This window comes from Bombina bombina, chromosome 4 (genome assembly GCF_027579735.1).
Source record: "Bombina bombina isolate aBomBom1 chromosome 4, aBomBom1.pri, whole genome shotgun sequence".
In the NCBI taxonomy this organism is placed as follows: domain Eukaryota; kingdom Metazoa; phylum Chordata; class Amphibia; order Anura; family Bombinatoridae; genus Bombina; species Bombina bombina.
Window position 1 is genome coordinate 1,150,129,774 of NC_069502.1, and position 21,028 is coordinate 1,150,150,801.

Sequence of the window (21,028 nt, forward strand, 5' to 3'; positions counted from 1 at the left end):
ATTAGAAATGTGTTGGTTATGCAAAACTGGGAAATGGGTAATAAAAGGGATTATCTATCTTTTAAAACAATAAAAATTCTGGTGTAGACTGTCCCTTTAAAGTGCAAGTAAACACATCATTAAATTCATAATTAAATTATAGTTAATAGCAATTAGTAAGCTTAAAAAGGAATTATGAAACAAGATCCAATTGATATGTCTCAGAATTACACATATAAAGTATTTAATATTAGATATTAGTAAATTCTAAAAGTACACATCCAAATTATATATAAAAACAATAGCTTCCCTAAAAAAACTTACTCATTAAAAAAATCATGATTTTTTTAAAACCTAAAATCTAGTATATATTGCTGTACAACTGATATAATACACAAATTTAAATATCTAAAATTTCATCTCCAATATCTAAAATTAATTTCAGAAATATTGATAAATCCATCTCCAAATTAAGACCATTGGGAGTTAAAGTGTCTAGATTGAATATACATTTAGATTCCAATTGTAACAGATATTTCTCAATCCCCCCTTACCTCCATCCACTAACTTAGCTATCCCTATATAGGAGAAACATTTTAGGTTACCCCCATTACAGTTAGTAAAAGGTTTTGGGACCAGTAGGTCCTTATTCCTATCTTTATCTGCGTGTTCAATTGATTAAATATGTTCTCGGAACCGCTCCCTAAAGGGTCTAGTGGACTCACCTACATACTGACTGCCACATTTACACTGTATTAAATAGACAACATTTTTGTTAGTACATGTAATAAGTTCATTTATATTAAAAGATCTCCCATTACTGTTTGAAGAAAAAAACTGTATATACTAGATTTTAGGTTTAAAAAAAAAAAAATCATGATTTTTTAATGAGCAAGTATTTTTAACGAGCAAGTTTTTAGGGAAGCTATTGTTTTTATATATAATTTGGATGTGTACTTTTAGAATTAACTAATATCGAATATTAAATACTTTATATGTGTAATTCTGAGACATATCAATTGGATCTTGTTTCATAATTCTTATTAACTGTAATTTAATTATGAATTTAATGATGTGTTTACTTGCACTTAATTATATATTGGGACACTCTTTAAGTTCATATGCATATCAAAGTGAGTACTATTGACATATTGGGCCATTTTAAATAGGTGAATACCTAACAAGCAAAGTGTACCCTTGAGGGTATTTAAAGAGACATTTGGTAACGGATGGTATCAGGCTTGAGAAAGGCTCTGTGTGAGCCGAAACGCGTTGCAGTTATTTCATTCGTTTTTGTCCTAGGGAGGACACCACACACTGTGTGATGTACTTACCGTGTTACGTAAGAACAGCTGTAGTCGGATTCGAGGAAGTACAGGGGAGCGGAGCTTGGCATTTTTATTCCGTGGCGGCTTCTTCAAGAGTCCCAGAGCTGTATATGCTGGAAGTGATCTTCAATCCTTTCCTATAAGGAACCATTTGGATACAAATGGTCTGAGCTCCTAGAGTCTTAGTAAGGTACCTGGCTGTTATTACCTTTGTGCACTGCACTTTTTTGTGTGGATAGCATTTGGGGATTTCTCACTATTGGGATTTATTTGCTGACTTTGACATATCCTATGGGAAGCTGCTCTCTTAGTCTGCGTATACACTATTTTAACGTTTTATAATCTCTGTCTGCAACAGAGATTACCATTGTGCGTTTTGTTTTTTCTGCCACAATTGCTAATAAATTGTTTATTCTGTGCATTTTACTCCATTGCACTTAATACATTGTGTTAAGTTTTTCTGAACGTATGTTTTAACATCTTATTACTTTGAAGCTTCTACTTGTTTTGGTATAACCATTGTGAATTAATTTGTTATATTATTCTAGACCTGTCTTGTTTGGTGCGCACCACTATTGTTTATTTTTGAGCTATATCTTTTTAAGATTTTAGGGAATCCTATAAGTTGTGGAGCTGGTCTAACTTTATCCATTATCAGCGCAAGTGGGATAGTTTTTGTAATTACCCATATGCATATATACACACAGTAGTAACAAGGGTACACATATGCATATAAACACACACATACACACAGTAGTAGCAGTTCACAAGGGTACACATACGCATCCACACACACAGTAGTAACAGTTAACAAGGGTACACATATGCATACACACACACAGTAGTAACAGTTCACAAGGGTACACATATGCATATACACACACAGTAGTAACAGTGCACAAGGGTACACATATGTATATACACACACACAATAGTAACAGTGCACAAGGTTACACATATGCATATACACACACAGTAGTAACAGTGCACAAGGTTACACTTATGCATATACACACACAGTAGTAACCGTGCACAAGGGTACACATATGTATATACACACACAGTGTTCCAATCAGCCAATAGAATGCGAGCTCAATCCTGATTGGATCAGCCAATAGGATTGAACTAGCTAGCTTAGGGTTTATATTATAGGTAAGTATTTAGCTTTAAATAGGAATAATTTATTTAATGATAGGAATATTTATTTATATTTATTGAAATTATATTTACGTTAGGGGGGGTTTGGGTTAGACTTAGGTTTAGGGGTTAATAAATTTAATGTAGGTGGCGGCGGTGTAGGGGGGTCAGATTAGAGGTTAATAAATATCATTTAGGTGGCGGCGGGGTCCGTGAGCGGCGGTTTAGGGGTTAATAAGTATAATGTAGGTGGCGGCGGTGTAGGGGGGGCAGATTAGGGGTGTTTAGACTCGGGGTACATGTTAGGGTGTTAGGTGTAGACGTTCCCATAGGAATCAATGGGATATCGGGCAGCAGCGAACATAAGCTTTCGCTGCTGTCAGACTCCCATTGACTCCTACTGTGTGTATATGAATATGTGTACCCTTGTGCACTGTTACTACTGTGTGTATATATGCATATGTGTACCCTTGTGCACTGTTACTACTGTGTGTGTATATGCATATGTGTACCCTTGTGCACTGTTACTACTGTGTGTATATACATATGTGTACCCTTGTGCACTGTTATTACTGTGTTTATATATGCATATGTGTACCCTTGTGCACTGTTACTACTGTGTGTGTATATGCATATGTGTACCCTTGTGCACTGTTATTACTGTGTGTGTATATACATATGTGTACCCTTGTGCACTGTTACTACTGTGTGTGTATATGCATATGTGTAACCTTGTGCAGTTACTATTGTGTGTGTATATACATATGTGTACCCTTGTGCACTGTTACTACTGTGTGTGTATATGCATATGTGTACCCTTGTGAACTGTTACTACTGTGTGTGTATATGCATATGTGTACCCTTGTGTACTGTTACTACTGTGTGTATATGCGTATGTGTACCCTTGTGAACTGCTACTACTGTGTGTATGTGTGTGAGGGTACACATATGTATATACACACACAGTAGTAACAGTGCACAAGGGTACACATATGCATATACACACAGCAGTAACAGTGCACACGGGTACACATATGCATATACACACAGAGTAGTATCAGTGCACAAGGGTACACATATGCATATACACACACAGTAGTAACAGTGCACAAGGGTACACATATGCAAATACACACATACAGTAGTAACAGTGCACAAGGGTACACAAACGCATATACACACAGTAGTAACAGTGCACAAGGGTACACATATGCATATACACACACAGTAATAACAGTGCACAAGGGTACACATATGTATATACACACACAGTAGTAACAGTGCACAAGGGTACACATATGCATATACACACACAGTAATAACAGTGCACAAGGGTACACATATGCATATACACACACACAGTAGTAACAGTGCACAAGGGTACACATATGCATATATAAACACAGTAATAACAGTGCACAAGGGTACACATATGCATATACACACACAGTAATAACAGTGCACAAGGGTACACATATGCATATACACACACAGTAGTAACAGTGCACAAGGGTACATATATGCATATATACACACAGTAGTAACAGTGCACAAGGGTACACATATTCATATACACACAGTAGGAGTCAATGGGAGTCTGACAGCAGCGAAAGCTTATGTTCGCTGCTGCCCGATATCCCATTGATTCCTATGGGAACGTCTACACCTAACACCCTAACATGTACCCCGAGTCTAAACACCCCTAATCTGCCCCCCCCCTATACCGCCGCCACCTACATTATACTTATTAACCCCTAAACCGCCGCTCCCGGTCCCCGCCGCCACGTACATTATATTTATTAACCCCTAATCTGACCCCCTACACCGCCACCACCTACATTAAATTTATTAACCCCTAAACCTAAGTCTAACCCTAATCCCCCTAAATTAAATATAATTTCAATAAATATAAATAAATATTCCTATCATTAAATAAATTATTCCTATTTAAAACTAAATACTTACCTATAAAATAAACCCTAAGCTAGCTACAATATAACTAATAGTTACATTGTAGCTAGCTTAGGATTTATTTTTATTTTACAGGCAAGTTTGTATTTATTTTAACTAGGTATAATAGTTATTAAATAGTTATTAACTATTTAATAACTACCTAGCTAAAATAAGTACAAATTTACCTGTAAAATAAAACCTAACCTAAGTTACAATTACACCTAACACTACACTATAATTAAATTAATTACCGAACACTAAATTACAGAAAATAGTAAAATAATTACAAGAATTTTAAACTAATTACACCTAATCTAATCCCCCTAATAAAATAAAAAAGCCCCCCAAAATAAAAAAGCCCTACCCTACACGAAATTACAAATAGCCCTTAAAAGGGCCTTTTGCAGGGCATTGCCCCAAAGTAATCATCTCTTTTACCTGTAAAAAAAAAATACAATACCCCCCCAACATTACAACCCACCACCTACACACCCAACCCTACTCTAAAACCCACCTAATCCCCCCTTAATAAAACCTAACACTAACCCCTTGAAGATCACCCTACCTTGAGACATCTTCACCCAACCGGGCAGAAGTGGTCCTCCAGACAGCCAGAATTCTATCAGCCAATCGGAATTAAGGTAGGAAAAATCTTATTGGCTGATGCAATCAGCCAATAGGATTGAGCTTGCATTCTAATGGCTGTTCCAATCAGCCAATAGAATGCGAGCTCAATCCTATTGGCTGATTGGATCAGCCAATAGGATTGAACTAGCTAGCTTAGGGTTTATATTATAGGTAAGTATTTAGCTTTAAATAGGAATAATTTATTTAATGATAGGAATATTTATTTATATTTATTGAAATTATATTTAAGTTAGGGGGGTTTGGGTTAGACTTGGGTTTAGGGGTTAATAAATTTAATGTAGGTGGCGGCGGTGTAGGGGGGTCAGATTAGGGGTTAATAATTATAATTTAGGTGGCAGCGGGGTCCGTGAGCGGCGGTTTAGGGGTTAATAAGTATAATGTAGGTGGCGGCGGTGTAGGGGGGGCAGATTAGGGGTGTTTAGACTCGGGGTACATGTTAGGGTGTTAGGTGTAGACGTTCCCATAGGAATCAATGGGATATCGGGCAGCAGCGAACATAAGCTTTCGCTGCTGTCAGACTCCCATTGACTCCTACTGTGTGTATATGAATATGTGTACCCCTTGTGCACTGTTACTACTGTGTGTATATATGCATATGTGTACCCTTGTGCACTGTTACTACTGTGTGTGTATATGCATATGTGTACCCTTGTGCACTGTTACTTCTGTGTGTGTATATGCATATGTGTACCCTTGTGCACTGTTACTACTGTGTGTGTATATACATATGTGTACCCTTGTGCACTGTTATTACTGTGTTTATATATGCATATGTGTACCCTTGTGCACTGTTACTACTGTGTGTGTATATGCATATGTGTACCCTTGTGCACTGTTACTATTGTGTGTGTGTATATACATATGTGTACCCTTGTGTACTGTTACTACTGTGTGTATATGCGTATGTGTACCCTTGTTAACTGTTACTACTGTGTGTGTGGATGCGTATGTGTACCCTTGTGAACTGCTACTACTGTGTGTATGTGTGTGAGGGTACACATATGTATATACACACACAGTAGTAACAGTGCATAAGGGTACACATATGCATATACACACAGCAGTAACAGTGCACACGGGTACACATATGCATATACACACAGAGTAGTAACAGTGCACAAGGGCACACATATGCATATACACACACAGTAGTAACAGTGCACAAGGGTACACATATGCAAATACACACATACAGTAGTAACAGTGCACAAGGGTACACAAACGCATATACACACAGTAGTAACAGTGCACAAGGGTACACATATGCATATACACACACACAGTAGTAACAGTGCACAAGGGTACACATATGCATATACACACACAGTAGTAACAGTGCAAAAGGGTACACATATGCATATACACATACAATGGTAACAGTGCACAAGGGTACACATGTGCACTGTTACTACTGTGTGTATATATGTATATGTGTACCCTTGTGCACTGTTAATACTGTGTGTGTATATGCATATGTGTACCCTTGTGCACTGTTAATACTGTGTGTGTATATGCGTATGTGTACCCTTGTGCACTGTTACTACTGTGTGTGTATATGCATATGTGTACCCTTGTGCACTGTTAATACTGTGTGTGTATATGCATATGTGTACCCTTGTGCACTGTTACTACTGTGTGTATATATGCATAAGGGTAAACATATGCATATACACACACAGTAGTAACAGTGCACAAGGGTACACATATGCATATACACACACAGTAGTAACAGTGCACAAGGGTACACATACGCATATACACACACAGTAGTAACAGTGCACAAGGGTACACATACGCATATACACACACAGTAGTAACAGTGCACAAGGGTACACATACGCATATACACACACAGTAGTAACAGTGCACAAGGTTACACATATGCATATACACACAGTAGTAACAGTGCACAAGGGTACACATATGCATACACACACACACACAGTGGTAACAGTGCACAAGGGTACACATACACATATACACACACAGTAGTAACAGTGCACAAGGCTACACATATGCATATACACACAGAGTAGTAACAGTGCAGTGAAAACCGCCTTAAAGTGAAACAAGGCAGTTTTAGCTTTCTTTTCACTTGCCAGTGTGTTTAAAGACTTTAAAACATGTTTGAACTAAAATATATTAGAGGTGCAGTTGTGCTACGTTTAGTTTAACACTAGCACAGCACAGTATTCAATTAGGATTCAATAAATACTGCACCTGTAAAATAGTGACAATTACTGTAGTACAATTTGACAGACTATAGCAATGAGACACAGATTGCACTGTAATGCTGTAAACAGAGTGAACTGCGCGTAACAAAATGGTGCTAGTCACTTTTCTTGCAATCTCACAATGATTACAGCACTGTTTCAAAATCCTTGGAGGCTGAACTTCAGCTCCACAGAGAGCTGTATTAGCGAAGCGCTGTAAAGTGAGGTATACCTGTACACACACAGTAGTAACAGTGCACAAGGGTACACATATGCATATACACACAAAGTAGTAACAGTGCACAAGGGTACACATATGCATATACACACACAGTAGTAACAGTGCACAAGGGTACACATATGCATATACACACACAGTAGTAACAGTGCACAAGGGTACACATATGCATATACACACACAGTAGTAACAGTGCACAAGGCTACACATATGCATATACACACACAGTAGTAACAGTGCACAAGGGTACCCATACACATATACACACACAGTATTAACAGTGCACAAGGGTACACATATGCATATACACACACAGTAGTAACAGTGCACAAGGGTACACATATGCATATACACACACAGTAGTAACAGTGCACAAGGGTACACATATGCATATACACACACAGTAGTAACAGTGCACAAGGGTACACATATGTGTATACACACACACACAGTAGTAACAGTGCACAAGGGTACACATATGCATATACACACACAGTAGTACCAGTGCACAAGGGTACACATATGTATATACACACACAGTAGTACCAGTGCACAAGGGTACACATATGCATATACACACACAGTAGTACCAGTGCACAAGGGTACACATATGCATATACACACACAGTAGTAACAGTGCACAAGGGTACACATATGCAAATACACACATACAGTAGTAACAGTGCACAAGGGTACACAAACGCATATACACACAGTAGTAACAGTGCACAAGGGTACACATATGCATATACACACACAGTTGTAACAGTGCACAAGGGTACACATATGCATATACACACACAGTAGTAACAGTGCACAAGGGTACACATATGCATATACACACACAGTAGTACCAGTGCACAAGGGTACACATATGTATATATACACACACAGTAGTAACAGTGCACAAGGGTACACACATGCCTATACACACACAGTAGTAACAGTGCACAAGGGTACACAAACGCATATACACACACAGTAGTAACAGTGCACAAGGGTACACATATGCATATACACACACAGTAGTACCAGTGCACAAGGGTACACATATGCATATACACACAGTAGTAACAGTGCACAAGGGTACACATATGTATATATACACACACAGTAGTAACAGTGCACAAGGGTACACATATGCATATACACACACAGTAGTACCAGTGCACAAGGGTACACATATGCATATACACACAGTAGTAACAGTGCACAAGGGTACACATATGTATATATACACACACAGTAGTAACAGTGCACAAGGGTACACATATGCATATACACACACAGTAGTACCAGTGCATAAGGGTACACATATGCGTATACACACAAAAACAAACAGACTTCCAGCAGTGATGGGTTCACGCTTACCCGCTGCATGTATCACCAGCCCGAGCGTCGCAGTTATACTGGTGCCAGCTGACATTCCTGTTCTGGGATCTGAAACAAATATTTTGTTGTTTAATTAGCAAACAATTAGCATAGTCAAACATAGTGTTGTCATAGTTACATAGTAAAAGTCCATCAAGTTCAACCTTTCACACATTCCTGTTACTGCTGCTGATCCAAAAGAATGCAAAAAAAAAAACCAACAAAACAAATTGAAGCTATTTACCATTGTGCCTTCAAGGGACAAAAAAATCCCTCTTCACTCCAAAGTGACAATCAGATTTCTCCTTGGATCAACAAACGACTTTACTGTCAATACTATCTGTTATAGCCCTGTATATGCTGATTTTACAAGTATGCATCTAGTCATTTTTAAGAACATCTAGTGAATTTGCTAAAACAGCCTCATTAGGCAGAGAATTCCAAATTCTTATTAAATTGTATCTGTAATGTTATTGTGATAAATTCCATATAATGATGAATCCTCTAAGTTACACACAAAGGCAATATCATATCAGAGCACACAACACTAAAGTCATTCTTACCTCTCAAACTCTCACATAAAAGAGGAATGCTCTCAAAAGCTCACTGCTTAGGAGAGTACAGGTAGCCCTCAGTTTACACCGAGATTAGGTTCCAGAAGGAATGGTTGTAAATCGAAACCGTTGTAAATTGAAACTCAGTTTATAATGTAAGTCAATGGGAAGTGAGGGAGTTAGGTTTCAGGCCCCTCTCAAAATTGACATAAGTAACACCTAATACATTATTTTTAAAGCTTTGAAATGAAGACTTTAAATGCTAAACAGTATTATAAACCTAATTAAATAATCACACAACAGACTGTATCATCAAACTAAGTTTCATGAACAAAAACATTTTTTTACTTGCATTTTTCTGCAAACAGTTCTCTGCATTGTTAGCATGTTAGATAATATTGGGTCTGCACCTATTCTATGCATTTCAATCTGGAGTGATTAATAGGCAGTTAGGCACCCTTACCTCAAGCAGCTGGACAGGAAGATAATAGGGAAGTGGCTGCTAGATCTTGTTGCTCGATAGCTAAGGTCTGGTCTGTGTACACAGATTAATTTAAGTCTGTTAAACTTGCATAACTTTGCTGCAACACAAGCGGACAGCTCCACCTACTGGCTATTTTAATTAGTGCACTGCTTTTCAATAGCAGTCACATGACTGGAAAAAAAAGGTTGTTCTGAAACGGCGCAAATTGAACCGGCCCAAACCGAGGACCACCTGTATATAAAATCATCTCTTAGTGCCTTGAGGTCCCGCACATGATCCTTATAACATTTTGTACTTGGTATTTAGTTTAGGTTTTGGATTTGGAATTCCAACTTTTGTTAATTTAAACTTTGTGCTTTGCTATATTTATATTTTGAACAGTATTTTTAGGATTGTAACTTGTGTATATTTCTGTGTATCTTGTGAAAATTATGGTTGCACTTTGTATCTTTTATCTTTTGAAAATTAGTCTCATACCAACAGATATGGACCAGACAAAGTTTTTTTTTTTTTGCATAAATGAAGCTCTCTCGTATCACTTATCCTATTCGCCACAGATTTTAACCCTGCAGATCTCACCGATTTATCTCTCAGCTTTATACTAATTAAACTGACAGAACATACAGTAGTGGCCAAAATTGTGGAAACTTTTTGGAAAAAGTGTATTTTTGAGGCTTGATGGGTCATAACAACACTTTTTTTAGTAATACCATAAAATTATATATCAATGGAAAGATAATTTAATCAATAATGTAATGCAACAGAGTTTGTTCAATTATCTGTAGTCTATGAAAAATTATAGCCAAATAACCAGAAAAAGGAAGCACAACTTGCTTATGTTGATATGAAGTAGCTTTCCTTCATTTGAATGTACCCAATGAGCATGAGTGTTTAGAGAGCCAATCAGGTGTCGTGTTGTTTTCACAATGAGCCAATAAGTTCACAGTAGGATTCAGCTATTGATGTTTTGGAGCTGAGAGGAGGACATTTTGTCAATGTGTTATGTGATTGCTATCAAGTTGGTTGTTTTTTTGTGTTCTTTCATTTAGTGAGCTTGTAAAACGTAATAAAAGAAATGGCACAAAGAGTTGACTGGTCACCCAGAAAGCGATGAAAAAACACAATTTATGCTTACCTGATAAATGTATTTCTCTTGTGGTGTATCCAGTCCACGGATCATCCATTACTTGTGGGATATTCTCATTCCCAACAGGAAGTTGCAAGAGGACACCCACAGCAGAGCTGTAATATAGCTCCTCCCCTAACTGTCATAGCCAGTCATTCGACCGAAAACAAGCCAAGAAAGGAGGAACTATAGGGTGTAGTGGTTACTGTAGTTTAAATTTAAAAATTAGCTGCCTTAAAATGACAGGGCGGGCCGTGGACTGGATACACCACAAGAGAAATAAATTTATCAGGTAAGCATAAATTGTGTTTTCTCTTGTAAGGTGTATCCAGTCCACGGATCATCCATTACTTGTGGGATACCAATACCAAAGCTAAAGTACACGGATGAAGGGAGGGACAAGGCAGGAACTTAAATGGAAGGAACCACTGCCTGTAAAACCTTTCTCCCAAATATAGCCTCCGAAGAAGCAAAAGTATCAAATTTGTAAAATTTTGAAAAAGTATGAAGCGAAGACCAAGTCGCCGCCTTGCAAATCTGTTCAACAGAAGCCTCATTTTTAAAGGCCCAAGTGGAAGCCACAGCTCTAGTGGAATGAGCTGTAATCCTTTCAGGAGGCTGCTGTCCAGCAGTCTCATAGGCTAAGCGGATTAAGCTTCTTAGCCAAAAAGAAAAAGAGGTTGCCAAAGCCTTTTGACCTCTCCTCTGTCCAGAGTAGACAACAAACAAAGCAGATGTTTGACGAAAATCTTTAGTAGCTTGTAAGTAAAACTTTAAAGCACAGACCACGTCCAGATTGTGTAACACAAGGATGGAACCACAATCTCTTGATTGATATTCTTGTTAGATACCACCTTAGGTAAGAACCCAGGTATGGTACGCAGGACTACCTTATCCGTATGAAAAATCAGATAAGGAGAATCACATTGTAAGGCAGATAGCTCAGAGACTCTACGAGCCGAGGAAATAGCTACCAAAAAAAAAAAAAGAACTTTCCAAGATAAAAGTTTATCTATGGAATGAAGAGGTTCAAACGGAACTCCTTGAAGAACCTTAAGAACCAAGTTTAAGCTCCATGGTGGAGCAACAGGTTTAAACACAGGCTTGATTCAAACTAAAGCCTGACAAAATGCCTGAACGTCTGCCAGACGCTAGTGCAAAAGAATAGACAGAGCAAAAATCTGTCCCTTTAAGAAACTAGCTGACAATCCTTTTTCCAAACCTTCTTGGAGAAAAGATAAAATCCTAGGAATCCTGACCTTACTCCATGAGTAACCCTTGGATTCACACCAATAAAGATATCTACGCCATACCTTATGGTAAATTTTCCTGGTGACAGGCTTTCGTGCCTGTATCAAGGTATCAATAACTGACTCGGAGAAGCCACGCTTTGATAAAATCAAGCATTTAATCTCCAGGCAGTCAGCCTCAGAGAAATTAGATTTGGATGGTTGAAAGGACCCTGAAGTAGAAGGTCCTGTCTCAGAGGCAGAGACCATGGTGGAAAGGATGACATGTCCACTAGATCTGCATACCAGGTCCTGTGTGGCCACGCAGGTGCTATCAGAATCAATGATGCTCTCTCCTGCTTGATCTTGGCAATCAGTCGAGAGAGCAGAGGAAACGGTGGAAACACATAAGCCAGGTTGAAAGACCAGGGCGCTGCTAGAGTATCTATCAGTGTCGCCTTGGGATCCCTGGACCTGGATCCGTAACACGGAAGCTTGGCGTTCTGGCGAGACGCCATGAGATCCAGTTCTGGTTTGCCCCAACGGAGAATCAGTTGTGCAAATACCTCCGGATGGAGTTCCCACTCTCCCGGATGAAAAGTCTGACGACTTAGAAAATCCGCCTCCCAGTGCTCTACACCTGGGATATGGGTAGCTGATAGGTGGCAAGAGTGAATCTCTACCCAGTGAATTATTTTTGAAACTTCTAACATCTCTAGGGAACTTCTTGTTCCCCCTCGATGGTTGATGTAAGCTACAGTCGTGATGTTGACCGACTGAAATCTGATGTACCTCAGAGTTGCTAACTGAGGCCAAACCTGAAGAGCCTTGAATATCGCTCTTAGTTCCAGAATATTTATTGGAAGGAGAGACTCCTCCTGAGTCCACGATCCCTGAGCCTTCAGGGAGTTCCAGACTGCACCCCAACCTAGAAGGCTGGCATTTGTTGTTACAATAGTCCAATCTGGCCTGCGAAAGTCATACCTTTGGACAGATGGACCCGAGATAGCCACCAGGGAAGAGGATCCCTGGTCTCTTGGTCCAGATTCAGTTGAGGGGCCAAATCTGTGTAATCCCCGCTCCACTGACTGAGCCTGCATAGTTGCAGCGGTCTGAGATGTAAGCTTGCAAACGGCACTATGTCCATTGCCGCTACCATTAAGCTGATTACTTCCATACACTGAGCCACCAAAGGGAGCGGAATGGAATGAAGAACCCGACAGGAATTTAGAAGCTTTGATAACCTGGACTCCGTCAAGGTAAATTTTCATTTCTACAGAATCTATCAGAGTCCCTAGAAAGGAAACTCTTGTGAGTGGGGATAGAGAACACTTTTCCTCGTTCACTTTCCAACCATGCGACCTCAGAAATGCCAGTACTACGTCCGTATGAGACTTGGCAATTTGGAAGTTTGACGCCTGTATCAGGATGTCATCTAAATAAGGGGCTACTGCTATGCCCCGCGGCCTTAGGACCGCCAAAAGCGACCCTAGAACCTTTGTAAAGATTCTTGGGGCTGTAGCTAATCCAAAGGGAAGAGTTACAACTGGTAATGCCTGTCTTGAAAGGCAAACCTGAGAAACCGATGATGATCTTTGTGTATCGGAAAGTGAACATAAGCATCCTTTAGATCCACTGTAGTCATATATTGACCCTCCTGGATCAGTGGTAGGATGGTACGAATAGTTTCCATCTTGAACGACGGAACTTTGAGGAATTTGTTTTAGATCTTTAGATCCAAAATCGGTCTGAAGGTTCCCTCTTTTTTGGGAACCACAAACAGATTTGAGTAAAAACCCTGTTCCTGTTCCTCCTTTGGAACTGGATGGATCACTCCCATAACTAGGAGGTCTCGTACACAGTGTAAGAATGCCTCACTCTTTATCTGGTTTGCAGATAATTGTGAAAGGTGAAATCTCCCTTTTGGGGGGGAAGCTTTGAAGTCCATAAGATATCCCTGGGATATAATTTCCAACGCCCAGGGATCCTGAACATCTCTTGCCCACGCCTGGGCGAAGAGTGAAAGTCTGCCCCCTACTAGATCCGTTACCGGATAGGGGGTCGTTCCTTCATGCGGTCTTAGAGGCAGCAGCAGGCTTTTTGACCTGCTTACCTTTTTTCCAGGTCTGGTTTGGTCTCCAGACCGTCTTGGATTGAGCAAAAGTTCCCTCTTGTTTATTATTAGAGGAAGTTGATGCCGCACCTGCCTTGTAGTTTCGAAAGGCACGAAAATTAGACTGTTTGGCCCTAGATTTGGACCTGTCCTGAGGAAGGGCACAACCATTTCCTCCCGTGATATCAGCAATAATCTCCTTCAAACCAGGCCCGAATAGGGTCTGCCCCTTGAAGGGAATGTTAAGTAGCTTAGATTTTAAAGTCACGTCAGCTGACCATGATTTAAGCCATAGCGCTCTGTGCGCCTGTATAGCAAAACCAGAATTCTTAGCCGTTAGTTTATTCAAATGAACAATGGCATCAGAAATAAAATAATTGGCTAGCTTAAGTGCTCTAAGTTTGCCAAGTATGTCATCCAATGGAGTCTCTACCTGTAAAGCCTCTTCCAGAGACTCAAACCAGTACGCCGCAGCAACAGTGACAGGGGCAATGCATGCAATGGGCTGTAGGATAAAACCTTGTTGAATAAATATTTTCTTAAGGTAACCTTCTAATTTTTTATCCATTGGCTCTAAAAAAGCACAACTGTCCTCGACAGGGATAGTAGTACGCTTTGCTAGAGTAGAAACTGCTCCCTCCACCTTAGGGGACTGTCTGCCATAAGTCTGTGTGGTGGCTTCTATTGGAAAACATTTTTCTAAAAATAGGAGGGGAAGAGAACGGCACACCTGGTCTATCCCATTCCTTATTAATAATTTCTGTAAACCTTTTAGGTATTGGAAAAACATCAGTACACACCGGCACTGCAAAGCATTTATCCAGTCTACAAAATTTCTCTGGCACTGCAATGGTATCACAGTCATTCAGAGCAGCTAAAACCTCCCTAAGTAACATGCGGAGGTGTTCAAGCTTAAATTTAAATGTAGAAATATTAGAATCAGGTATCTTTCCTGAGTCATTAACATCACCCACTGACTGAAGCTCTCCTTCCTCAGCTTCTGCATATTGTGAGGCAGTATCAGACATGGTTCTTAAAGCATCAGTATGCTCTGCATTTTGTCTCACCCCAGAGCTATCTCGCTAACCTCTAAGTTCAGGTAGTCTGGCTAATACCGCTGACAGTGTATTATCCATGACTGCCGCCATGTCTTGTAAAGTAAACGCTATGGGCGCCCTAGATGTACTTGGCGCCATTTGAGCGTGAGTCCCTTGGGCGGGAGTCAAAGGGTCTGACACGTGGGGAGAGTTAGTCGGCATAACTTTCCCCTCGTCAGATTCCTCTGGTGATAATTTTTTTTAAAAACAGAATATGATCTTTATTGCATAAAATGAAATCAGTACATTTGGTACACATTCTAAGAGGGGGTTCCACCATGGCTTTTAAACATAATGAACAAGGAGTTTCTTCTATGTCAGACATGTTTATACAGACTGGCAATGAGCCTAGCAAGCTTGGAAAACACTTTAAATCAAGTTAACAAGCAAATATAAAAAACGGTACTGTGCCTTTAAGAGAAACAAATTTTATCAGAATTTGAAAAACAGTGAAAAAATGCAGTAAATCAAACGAAATTTTTACAGTGTATGTAATAGGCTAGCAGAGCATTACATCCACTTGCAAATGGATGATTAACCCCTTAGTTAAAAAAACGGATCAAAAAAACGAAATTTTTTTTTTTTTTTTTTTTTTTTTTACCAGTCACAACCAACTCCTGAGGGAAGCTGGATGTCACAGTTTGTAATTTTAACTGCACCAACTGTAACTTTTATACTATAACAGTGGAAAGCCTCAGTAAAACTGTTTCTAGTCAAAATTTAAGCCAGCCATGTGGAAAAAACTAGGCCCCAATAAAGTTTTATCACCAAAGCATATATAAAAACGATTAAACATGCCAGCAAACGTTTATATTGCAATATCATAAGGGTATTACCCCTGGGAGTAAGCATGATACCAGCAACACCAAAGTTCGGCCACTTTTCTTGGAAATTGAGTGAGGTCTGCAAACTGATGTCACTCCAGTCTGATGAGTTTTTAAGAATCTACCCAAGTGTTGCACGCTGCAGAAGAGGAAAAAATAAAAGCAAATCACCTCCTGCACTGCGGTGAAGGAAGAAAATCTCCTGCATAGCTTCGGCGGAAGCAAATCATCTTGCGTACTGTGGCAGGGGAAGCAAATCTCCTCCTGTACTGGGGCAAAATAATAACAAAATTCACTAAAACATAGGTAGCAAATACAATGCAAAAACAAATACTCTCGGGTACTGCAGCAGGCAAAGCAAATTGTCTCACATACTGTGGCAAGAAAAGAAAATACACTCACGCTGCAGCCATGGAACAATATACTGTCTCACACACTGACAGTGGAACCAAATACTCTAGGGAGCAAATATTTCCTCATGCACTGCAGCAAAGATCATATATCCTCATGCACTCCTCATACACGGCAGCAGAGGGAGCACATATCCTCATGCACTGCAGCAGAGGGAGCACATATCCTCATGCACTGCAGCAGAGGGAGCACATATCCTCATGCACTGCAGCAGAGGGAGCACATATCCTCATGCACTGCAGCAGAGGGAGCACATATCCTCATACACTGCGGCAGAGGGAGCACATATCCTCATACACTGCAGCAGAGGGAGCACATATCCTCATGCACTGCAGCAGAGGGAGCACATATCCTCATGCACTGCGGCAGAGGGAGCACATATCCTCATGCACTGCGGCAGAGGGAGCACATATCCTCATGCACTGCGGCAGAGGGAGCACATATCCTCATGCACTGCAGCAGAGGGAGCACATATCCTCATGCACTGCAGCAGAGGGAGCACATATCCTCATGCACTGCAGCAGAGGGAGCACATATCCTCATGCACTGCAGCAGAGGGAGCACATATCCTCATACACTGCGGCAGAGGGAGCACATATCCTCATACACTGCAGCAGAGGGAGCACATATCCTCATGCACTGCAGCAGAGGGAGCACATATCCTCATGCACTGCGGCAGAGGGAGCACATATCCTCATGCACTGCAGCAGAGGGAGCACATATCCTCATGCACTGCAGCAGAGGGAGCACATATCCTCATGCACTGCAGCAGAGGGAGCACATATCCTCATGCACTGCAGCAGAGGGAGCACATATCCTCATGCACTGCAGCAGAGGGAGCACATATCCTCATGCACTGCAGCAGAGGGAACACATATCCTCATGCACTGCGGCAGAGGGAGCACATATCCTCATGCACTGCAGCAGAGGGAGCACATATCCTCATACACTGCGGCAGAGGGAGCACATATCCTCATACACTGCGGCAGAGGGAGCACATATCCTCATGCACTGCAGCACAGGGAGCACATATCCTCATACACGGCAGCAGAGGAAGCACATATCCTCATGCACTGTAGCAGAGGGAGCACATATCCTCATGCACTGCAGCAGAGGGAGCACATATCCTCATGCACTGCAGCAGAGGGAGCACATATCATCATGCACTGCAGCAGAGGGAGCACATATCCTCATGCACTGCGGCAGAGGGAGCACATATCCTCATGCACTGCGGCAGAGGGAGCACATATCCTCATGCACTGCGGCAAAGGGAGCACATATCCTCATGCACTGCGGCAGAGGGAGCACATATCCTCATGCACTGCGGCAGAAGGAGCACATATCCTCATGCACTGCGGCAGAGGGAGCACATATCCTCATGCACTGCGGCAGAGGGAGCACATATCCTCATGCACTGCGGCAGAGGGAGCACATATCCTCATGCACTGGGGCAGAGGGAGCGCATATCCTCATGCACTGCAGCAGAGGAAGCACAAATCCTCATGCACTGCAGCAGAGGGAGCACATATCCTCATGCACTGCGGCAGAGGGAGCACATATCCTCATGCACTGCGGCAGAGGGAGCACATATCCTCATGCACTGCGGCAGAGGGAGCACATATCCTCATGCACTGCGGCAGAGGGAGCACATATCTTCATGCACTGCAGCAGAGGGAGCACATATCCTCATGCACTGCGGCAGAGGGAGCACATATCCTCATGCACTGCAGCAGAGGGAGCACATATCCTCATGCACTGCAGCAGAGGGAGCACATATCCTCATGCACTGCAGCAGAGGGAGCACATATCCTCATGCACTGCAGCAGAGGGAGCACATATCCTCATGCACTGCAGCAGAGGGAGCACATATCCTCATGCACTGCAGCAGAGGGAGCACATATCCTCATGCACTGCAGCAGAAGGAGCACATATCCTCATGCACTGCGGCAGAGGGAGCACATATCCTCATGCACTGCAGCAGAGAGAGCACATATCCTCATGCACTGCAGCAGAGAGAGCACATATCCTCATGCACTGCAGCAGAGGGAGCACATACAGTAGGGCAAAAAAGTATTTAGTCAGCCACCAATTGTGCAAGTTCTCCCACTTAAGAAGATGAGAGAGGCCTGTAATTTTCATCATAGGTATACCTCAACTATGAGAGACAAAATGTGGAAACAAATCCAGACAATCACATTGTCTGATTTGGAAAGAATTTATTTGCAAATTATGGTGGAAAATAAGTATTTGGTCAATATCAAAAGTTCATCTCAATACTTTGTTATATATCCTTTGTTGGCAATGACAGAGGTCAAACGTTTTCTGTAAGTCTTCACAAGGTTGTCACACACTGTTGCTGGTATGTTGGCCCATTCCTGCATGCAGATCTCCTCTAGAGCAGTGATGTTTTGGGGCTGTCGCTGGGAAACACGGACTTTCAACTCCCTCCAAAGGTTTTCTATGGGGTTGAGATCTGGAGACTGGCTAGGCCACTCCAGGACTTTGAAATGCTTCTTACGAAGCCACTCCTTCGTTGCCCGGGCGGTGTGTTTGGGATCATTGTCATGCTGAAAGACCCAGCCACGTTTCATCTTCAATGCCCTTGCTGATGGAAGGAGGTTTGCACTCAAAATCTCATGATACATGGCCCTATTCATTCTTTCATGTACACGGATCAGTCGTCCTGTTCCCTTTGCAGAGAAACAGCCCCAAAGCATGATGTTGCCACCCCCATGCTTTACAGTAGGTATGGTGTTCTTTGGTTGCAACTCAGCATTCTCTCTCCTCCAAACACGATGAGTTGTGTTTCTACCAAACAGTTCTACTTTGGTTTCATCTGACCATATGACATTCTCCCAATCCGCTTCTGGATCATCCAAATGCTCTCTAGCATACTTCAGACGGGCCCGGACATGTACTGGCTTAAGCAGGGGGACACGTCTGGCACTGCAGGATCTGAGTCCCTGGCGGCGTAGTGTGTTACTGATGGTAGCCTTTGTTTAGTTGGTCCCAGCTCTCTGCAGGTCATTCACTAGGTCTCCCCGTGTGGTTCTGGGATGTTTGCTCACCATTCTTGTGATCATTTTGACCCCACGGGGTGAGATCTTGCGTGGAGCCCCAGATCGAGGGAGATTATCAGTGGTCTTGTATGTCTTCCATTTTCTAATTATTGCTCCCACAGTTGATTTCTTCAACTCAGTCTTCCCAGCCAAGTGCAGGTCTACAATTTTGTTTCTGGTGTCCTTTGACAGCTCTTTGGTCTTCACCATAGTGGAGTTTGGAGTGTGACTGTTTGAGGTTGTGGACAGGTGTCTTTTATACTGATAGGGAGCACATATCCTCATACACTGCGGCAGAGGGAGCACATATCCTCATGCACTGCAGCAGAGGGAGCATATATCCTCATGCACTGCAGCAGAGGGAGCACATATCCTCATGCACTGCAGCAGAGGGAGCACATATCCTCATGCACTGCAGCAGAGGGAGCACATATCCTCATGCACTGCAGCAGAGGGAGCACATATCCTCATGCACTGCAGCAGAGGGAGCACATATCCTCATGCACTGCAGCAGAGGGAGCACATATCCTCATGCACTGCAGCAGAGGGAGCACATATCCTCATGCACTGCAGCAGAGGGAGCACATATCCTCATGCACTGCAGCAGAGGGAGCACATATCCTCATGCACTGCAGCAGAGGGAGCACATATCCTCATGCACTGCAGCAGAGGGAGCACATATCCTCATGCACTGCAGCAGAGGGAGCACATATCCTCATACACTGCGGCAGAGGGAGCCCATATCCTCATGCACCTCGGCAGAGGGAGCACATATCCTCATGCACTGCAGCAGAGGGAGCACATATCCTCATGCACTGCAGCAGAGGGAGCACATATCCTCATGCACTGCGGCAGAGGGAGCACATATCCTCATGCACTGCGGCAGAGGGAGCACATATCCTCATGCACTGCGGTAGAGGGAGCACATATCCTCAAGCATTGTGTCCAGTGGAACACATTCTAACAGTCAGATTCAGATCTGGACACTTTCATACAATGCCACACTGTATGAGACTGATAAAATGTGTTACAGTGATACTGAGTCTGCAGGTAAATATCTTCCCATGGCTCAACTGCAAACTCTCTCCTATAAGCCAACAAAGCTAGCATTTTCTAGTTTATATTTCTGCATATATATTTTTTAACTGTATAGTATAGAGAGACCAGGTAACAGAGTCTGTTGGTAACATTGCAAGTGTTTTAGGCAATGCATTATACAAATAAGTATCAGTAAAGAAAACGCATGTAAACACAGAGATAATCT

General features: G+C 41.7%; 1 protein-coding gene across 1 annotated transcript in view; it reads right to left on the reverse strand.

The window, feature by feature from the left end:
- The window catches only part of LOC128658081 (zinc transporter ZIP9-B), a 168,164-nt gene that overhangs the window by 97,526 nt on the left and 49,610 nt on the right, over positions 1-21,028 (reverse strand). Inside the window, exon 4 of the mRNA XM_053712537.1 lies at positions 8,868-8,936. Within this exon, the coding sequence (XP_053568512.1) occupies positions 8,868-8,936 (69 nt within the window). The remainder of the gene's footprint in view (positions 1-8,867; positions 8,937-21,028) is intronic.